Source organism: Tyto alba, unplaced genomic scaffold (assembly GCF_018691265.1).
Source record: "Tyto alba isolate M040663 unplaced genomic scaffold, T.alba_DEE_v4.0 Super-Scaffold_8, whole genome shotgun sequence".
NCBI classification, from domain to species: domain Eukaryota; kingdom Metazoa; phylum Chordata; class Aves; order Strigiformes; family Tytonidae; genus Tyto; species Tyto alba.
Window position 1 is genome coordinate 21295579 of NW_024881329.1, and position 7565 is coordinate 21303143.

The window sequence follows — 7565 nt, forward strand, 5'->3', positions numbered from 1 at the left end:
TGTTTGTTTTTTTTTTTTTTTTCCAGTTTTAATTTTAGCACAGCAATTCAAAATCATCATCTCTCTAATATTCTTTTAAATGATCTTCACGTTACCTGTTTTTCCTTCAGTCTGGTACAGACGAGGGAAAACATGATTATTGCAGGATAAACAACCTGAAAGAGATCTCTTCCTTCTCGTAGTAACTGTGTCTCAGTTAATGCTCCTGTTGAAGACCATACCCAGGTTAAGTACAGCGGTTTCAATGTAATGCAACTTGATGTCTAGTTTATAGTGGGTTTGTAGATAGGGCACCAAGAGCAGCAATGTGTGTTTCACTTGAGAATTTTGTTCTGGACAATGCACGTAAGCTTCTTTTCCATGTTCATCACTTCTTCACGCAGCTGCTAGTTGTGGTAACCCATGATGGTGAAGAAAATTGTGACTGCAGGGTGCCGCCTTTGCAGCACAGGGTGGGTAAACTGCAGATGGAATTACAAAGCTGCTCCCAAACTGTGTTCTCATTTACAGCATTATGATCTAGAATAATTAAAAAAAAAAAAACCTCTTGTAAATTAATAAAGCCTCCAGAAGTTTTTCATACTAACAGCTAGTTTAAACTTGTTTGGGTTTCTTACCAGGATCTCACCTGGAAGGAAAGATTGTCTCTGGCAGACATACATCTTCTGAAAAAGCTGTGCTGCCTGATAATCAGGTTCAAGAAGCAGGTGTCAGTGTTGCTGTGAATACTGCAAAGGACAGTGACTCTTCTATCACTGGCCCCAGATGGACACATCTGCAAAAAGCTACTCTAAAACTACCTCAAGAAACCAAAGACTGCCCTTGCACTGTGGGAGGTGAGAGTGAGGGACTAAACCAGCATCAAGGAAATGCAGATGCTTCCCCTGGGCTGAGCAGAGATTTGCTGCTGTCTTCCTGTTCTGCTACAGTAAAAGGTTTAATGGGACCCAGTTCCTCTTCCAGAAAGAGTTTATGTCAGACCGAAGGGCTTCATTCTGATTCATCAGATAAGCTTGCTGTCTTTGGTCATGCTTCAAAATTAGGTATGAAAGAACTTGAGGGGCCACCTTTGCCTTTAGAAGAAAAGCCTGAAGCAAAGCAGGGCTGGATAACCCCAGGTGGAAAACCAACACTGGGTAAGAGCTGCAGCTTCCAGTTGCCTGATAATTGCATTCTGGAAACGGATGATACAGGCTGCACTGGAAATGTTCCTGAGAGCAGATTAAAGTCAAATGCAAACAACTGCTTTCAGATGCATCAGCATTCTGAGCAGCTGGAATATAGAGTGATTACTGCCTCCCTGGGACAAAAGGAAGAGGAGCAGCAACAGCAGCGAGTCACAGAAGCAACTGTGTGTGCCAAGAACAGCAAAGTCAGCTCGACTGGGGAGAAGGTTGTCCTCTGGACCAGGTATATCTGCCCAAAGTACACCTTACATCCTCATGCATTCAGTATTGGGCTTCAGCTTTCATGTTATAGAGTATCCCTTAGTTTGTGTTCCCATTTTCTGATGTTTTCTGCCCCCTCCCTTTGAGTATTCCTGCTTTTTTTTCCTCTAACCAGTCTGTCACAGCTGCCGTCTTGGTCCTATGAGAAATACTGTCTGCTCATGACAGTGTAATTACTGTAGTAATTGAGGCTGGGAAAGAATTTTTTTTTTTCCTTCAAAAAGCTTAAAACCAGGCTAAATGCAGCTCTACTTAGAAATATGTCCTGTGATTGGTGGTGGTAGTAGTAGTGAAGGAACAAGCCTCCTGGGCTTGCCTAATGGTTGTTACCTGTACCCAGGAACAGGCTCTCGGGCTTGTGGGGGTTGAAGTGTGGCAAGGCTTGTTCTGGGCTGCTGTCACAGCCACTGTACTGTTCTGCAGGGAGGCTGACAGAGTCATCCTTACCACCTGTCAGGAGAAAGGAGCCCACCTGGAGACCTTCCATGCCATCTCGCAGAAACTGGGCAACAAGACTGCTAGTGAGGTGAGGGGTTCATGTCAAAGCTTGCATCTGCTACGGCTAATGGGGAAAGGGGGTGGAAAGGAGGGAAAGGTGGAGGTTTGCTGTCATATTAGTCTCACACACTTCAATTTGATGCTGCATCAGAGAAAAATAATCCTAATTGCAAGTAAGAAACCAAAACAAACCCTAACACATTCTGGTGGAGCCAAAAATCATGACTGCTGTGGTCTTTTTTTACACTGATACTCTAGCTTGATATTTGGTACCAGAATTGTCTCAGTGACTGTTACTTGGGGCTCCAGCCTTCTACTTCAGTACAAGGAATCTGCTGGGTTTTGTCCCTTAACCTTCCCCACATCACTGCCTAGGTAGGAATCTTCCCAAACTGCCAGTTTTTTACTTGCAAATCAGTAGAATAACGGTTCTTCCAAAGAAAACGGCCCAGTGCTCTTCCATTTTTTTCCCCCTTATGATTGAATCTTACATAAAATGTGATTGTGGGGTTGTTTGTTGTTTTTTTTTTAAGTAAAAGCACAAAACACCCTGAACTTTGTAGTAAGAAATTTCCATTTGGCACCGCCTTTTATGTCACTAGTCATCTCTCATTTCCCTTTTTCTTCAGGTATCCCACAGGTTCAGAGAACTGATGAGGCTGTTTCATACATCCTGTGATGGCAGCTCTGAAGACGAGGAGGATGCAACTAGTACCAGTAACACAGACCAGTTGTCAGATAAAGATCTTCTGCTTTCAGAGGAAGAACCTGATGACTGAGGTTTTTCTGGCTTGATAAGCCACTGACTGCATTGGAAGGAGAGTGGTTTGCCAGTTTGCTGCTAGACAGGTGCTGTGGATAAAGGAAAAATGTTTGCACAGGTACTTAAAATAGCACCTTTTTTAATTGTTGTTGATCACTTCCTGCTACACTTCTGACAAGCTGCACTTCTCAGTCCTGTATCAAACTAAAGGAATGAAAAAAGGCAGTAGGGTGATAATATCTTCTAGAACCTACGTGGGGAGCTTCAACAATGAAATGACAGAAGTGCTGCTTGTGGACACTGACCTCACTCTGGTGAAAAGATCGGGCCACCAGCCTTTGAAAAGAACATGTAAATATTGTATCATAAGATGTCTGTTTTCATGTGGAACAAACACATGATTTTTTTGGTAAGTCTTCCCCTTGTGTTGACTGTATGTGGGAAAGTTACAATCTGAATTCTGTATTTATTGTGTGGTCTTATTCTAACAGGCAGAGCAAATTCACTTTGCAAAGGTAAAAAAAAAAACCACCAACCATACAAAAAGAGTACCCAAAAAGCAGCTTTCCTCCTTTACGATACAACTGCAAGTAGCTGCAGAACTTAAGCCAGCCCTTGTAACAGGATTTTGCTGAAATTAAAAGAAAGTACCAGTTGGGCCATCTTTAAAGCCATTCCCTTTATTTTGAAAGCGATCTTAAAGATATTTTTACTTCCCCTATCTCTAGTAATAAAGATGAGTTAGTCTGAATCTGCTTCATCTTCAGATTCATCTGCTTCAAACCCTGTTTCATAGCACTGGGCTAGAGTTCTGAGCTCCTCTAAAGCCTCCTGGAAGTCGTCCAGTTCAACTCCAGCAGAGAAGAAGCTGGCCCATCGCCGCATGTTCAGCTTCTGGAGATCCTTGTACAAGCTGTAGAGGAGTGTGTGCAGAACTGGTGAAGACTGCAGGGCTGCTAGTACAGGGATGCTTTCAACAGCTGCAGGGAAAAACATCTTTGCTTCAATATACCAATCAAAACTTGTTTCCCTACTGTATCTTTACAAGCAGTTGCTTTACATAAGCTCAGCGTAGCATAAGAGCTGCTTAATACTCATAATTTTTGCCCTACAAACACTCAGAAATGTTTTGGGTTTTCTTTTTTTTTTTAAATTAATTCTCCTTTACCTCTGCTAGACCCTACTTGCCCCTACATGGATCTCTTTCTATTGCAAAGTAAGTTTAAGGGGCACTTGTTACCTGCTGAGGAGTAGGTGGGAGGTTTGTCCAGGAGGAAGCCTTCTCTGGTAAGAAGAGGAGAAAAAAACTGGGGGTACGGAGGAAGGGTGTGACACGGCTGCTCAAGCACATGGGATGTGCTGTAAAGAAGGTGAATAAAGTTACCCCAAACTTGCTCTACCTTCAGTTTGCAGTTAGTGTTCCCTGTTCCAAAAAAAAAAAAAAAAAAAGACTTTTGCCAACCTGAATGCTCCAGGAAACACAGTGTGTAAGTAATGCTGCAGAACCTGCTCAGTGCTCTCACAGGTGTGGAGTGGAGAAGGGGGCTGCTTTCCTGGGCAGCTGCTGCAAAGAAAACCAATTCAGGGTTATCCAGGTGACTTGACTGAAAATGTCCCTGATTCTGTTCTGCTATAAAGTAAGTAGTGTGTAACTGGCTAGATCACTAGACTTTTTTCTTTCCATTCAGCTGACACTCCTACTAAAAGGAACACAAATTACTTCTGTAAGGAATCATTGCTGTTGAGAGTGCCAGAGTTCTGAAGGGAAAAGTGCAGTTCAAATGCTGATTACCTGATGTGACTTTCTTTGCAAATTCCTCGTAGCACAACAGACTGAGCAAAACAGCAGCTGACCTTTTGCTCCCTACATGAAGACAGAAGCTTCCAGGGTACGTCCTGCTGGTAGGCACATAAAGTATCGGGGAGCGAGTAGCCACGTAGGACAGGAAAGGGGAGAGAAGCCCACGCAGCCGCAACCTGTGAGTCAGAGAGGGGGTGACAAACCACCCAGAACACACTCCCCAGATTGTGTGGATGTGAGGTGGAACACCAGCTCTTGCCTAGAGCAGTACTTCAGGTAGAGCTGAAAGGATCAGAAGCTGCTGTTCTCTATGCCCTTACCTTTCTGCCAGAGAAGTTAAGTGTTTCAGCAAGGTGCATCATAGAGGCCTGAGAGGAACAGAGCCGGTAAGGGGCAGTAAGGGTATCGAGCGCTGCTGCCAGGATTGCGCTACTGTGGTAGTTAGATGATGCCTGTGGAGGGAGATAAATGGAGGAGTTACAGGGCAAGTTCAATTCCTCTGTTCTTTAACCCATTTTTGTGTATTTAACTTGAGCATATTCTGAATTGGGCTTCTACAGAGGTTGTGTTTAACCATTATTTCACGTTTTGGATAAACAAGTCAGCTGCTTGCTAACACATCAACTGACAGTTTGCTCATCAACAACTTCTTAGTGCTCAGACAAGGTTGGAGTTACATACTCCACACGTGAAGAATAATGCAGTAAAGCTTTTTTTTTTTTTTTCAGTGCTGAAACTGAAGGCAGTACACCAATGTAAAGACTGAAAAAAGGAAATGTGTTAATATGTTTTAAAGTATGAAAATACTATGGGAATTAAAAGTTGACAGTTAAGGCTCTGCTAACAGGGAAAAAGCAGGGAAACAAATCTTTTCCGCTTAGCAGAACACTATCATGAAAAAACATTGCTGAAACTAAATAACTGCAGAAAACGCTGTTAGGGTGGTGAATCTGAAAAAGCTGAAAGCCAACCAAGGTAGGTTTTGTTTCTAGATAAACCACTCTGCCTTACATACATCACAGTTTATATATGGAAATGTGAGGGGAGGTTGTGGCTTGATTCCTAGACTCCCACTGAGCGACAAGGGGCAGAAGAGTGAGCTGTGACTGGAGAGACGGACAATTCCAAGGGCTGTGTTCATCAGTCTGTAAAAATTCTTCTGAAAATCCTGGAGGGGGGAGAAAATCCAAGCATTAGAATCTTAAAGATGCAAACAAGAAATGGTCTAATCACGGCTGAGCATGAAAGCATCACTGGTTCTTGTTTCCTCCATTGTTTACTTACTCCCACATTACTCAGGACTGGAGTCAAGCCCCAGGTCAGGATACCTTTTCCTGAATACTCATCGTAGAGCAGTTCTGTCACCTTGGCACCAACTCCAGAGAATCCATTGTGTAGGTCACAGAGGACTTGAAACCCCTGTGTAAAATGATGGCAGCATCTATGATTCTACTTAACCTTGAATAGAAAGTTTCTTGAAAGAAAAGGGAGTTAAACTGTCAAACCTGCAGATAATCACACTCTTCAACATAAAAGTGCAGCCGATCTTCCAACTCTTCTATGCAGCCAGGGTCCTGCAGGAGACTTTCACCTTGTCCAAAGGCTTCCAGACAGCCACATTCCCTTAGAGAAAAAAAAACAAACAAACAAAAAAAAGGTGGGGGGGAAGCTTACTCTATCCCCTCTTAATTATTCCTTGAAGGCAAAACCAAGATTCTGTTCTGGACAACAGAATCTGAACCAAACCTCTCAGCCATACCCATCGTGCATGTACTGGCGGATGACATAGATGCTCTTGGGATGCAAGTGCATGCTGAGGTAATCGGACCAGACCTGCGTGCTGCTGCCTGAGTAAGCTTCCTGGGAAAGGGCGAGTGGTGAAGAGGCAGGAGCTGCTCCTGGAACAGGACAGATGTAAAGAAGGAAGGTCTTTTCAACTGAACATTCCCTTGAATGAAGAAAACAAGAGCCTTTCATCTGGTGCAGTTTCTTAACCGGTTTACTGCATCCTTGACCCATCTTTCTGCAAGCAAATAAATTTCACCCCAGTTCTCCTTCTCCCTTTGTGCTTGTTCACTGACACATTCTCCAGCATCAGCTCATTCTACCCTTCTGGAAAAGTTTGCTCCCGGCAAAGCAACCGAGCCCACCAGAACCGGACAAACTCCAAGGAACGCCTCGAAAATGCGTGCACGCACCTTGAGCCGGGGTGCTGGACCTTCCCTTTCCCTCCGAGGAAGCATTTTCCTACGGAATAATCCCCCGGAAAAAAAAAAAAAAACAAACACTGTTACAGGCGGCTTCACCTCCTCCTCCCCCGCGTCACCAGGCAGACGTTCAAGCCAAAGCCACGAGTGACGGCGCGTGTCCGCCACGAGTGGGTCCCTCCCCCCGCCCGCCCTCACCGTGCGGCTCCCGCTGTCCCGCGGCGCGGAGCCCCCGGCCGGGCCGCGCTCCCGGTACGCGGCCACCGCCCCGTCCCTGCAACACAAACGGGCGGCAGCTGCGGCGGCCCCGCCTCTCCCCCCCCCCCCCCCCCCCCAACTCTCCCCCCGCCTCCCCCCGCACTCACCAGGCCACCGGCGCCTCCGCGCCCGCGCCGCCGGGCCCCCGCACGCCCACGCCGCCTGCAAGAGAGGGGCCGGTCACGGCGGAGACACTCCCCCACCCCCCACCACCCCACGCGTGAACCCGCCCCGCGGTACCTTTCAGCTCCAGCGCCACCAGGCGCGGCGTGTGCGTCTCGCGGCCGCCCGCCGCCCGCCCCGCGCGGAGCAACGCGTGGGCGCGCAGCTCGGCGGCCCCGGCGGGGCTGCGCAAGGTGGCGGCCTGCGGGAGCGGGGAGCGAGTCAGACCCGGCCCCGATCCCGATCCCCCTCCCCACGCACCCCCCACCCCACCCCCCCGCACCTGTAGCCCCCACCAGTGGGCGCCCACGCAGCCCGCGTACTGCCCCAGCTGCAGCGTCACCACCTCCCCCGGCATCGCGGCTCCGCGCCACGCAGGGCGCATGCGCGTCCCCACCCCCCTCAGCGGCGACAACCCCCGGGAGGCG

The 7565-nt window shown here is 47.2% G+C and overlaps 2 protein-coding genes across 7 annotated transcripts in view; one reads left to right on the top strand and one right to left on the bottom strand.

The window, feature by feature from the left end:
- LOC104355461 (GON-4-like protein) overlaps positions 1–3460 on the top strand; it is a 29189-nt gene extending 25729 nt beyond the window's left edge. For 4 of the 5 annotated variants that reach the window (XM_042785264.1, XM_042785266.1, XM_042785269.1 and 1 more), the window contains 3 exons: positions 621–1410; positions 1872–1974; positions 2576–3460. In XM_042785264.1, coding sequence (XP_042641198.1) covers positions 621–1410; positions 1872–1974; positions 2576–2725 — 1043 coding nt within the window. In that variant the 3' untranslated portion in view covers positions 2726–3460. Of the gene's footprint in view, positions 1–620; positions 1411–1871; positions 1975–2575 lie in introns of those variants that run through there. The other variant, XM_042785267.1, reaches the window with a different exon arrangement.
- Positions 3370–7532, bottom strand: MSTO1 (misato mitochondrial distribution and morphology regulator 1). Of its 2 annotated transcripts, none has more exons than XM_042785271.1 (14): positions 7421–7532; positions 7216–7339; positions 7083–7137; positions 6916–6991; positions 6709–6757; positions 6270–6408; positions 6016–6133; positions 5795–5929; positions 5526–5678; positions 4831–4962; positions 4502–4686; positions 4172–4270; positions 3950–4068; positions 3370–3689 (listed from the first exon to the last, which is right to left on the bottom strand). In XM_042785271.1, exons 1-14 carry the CDS (start codon positions 7520–7522, stop codon positions 3451–3453), a joined length of 1725 nt encoding a protein of 574 aa, XP_042641205.1. In that variant the 5' UTR covers positions 7523–7532; the 3' UTR covers positions 3370–3450. The 2 variants fall into 2 exon arrangements, with proteins under 2 accessions (XP_042641205.1, XP_042641204.1); XM_042785270.1 differs by having other exon boundaries at positions 4172–4273.
- Between the last annotated feature and the right edge of the window lie 33 nt (positions 7533–7565).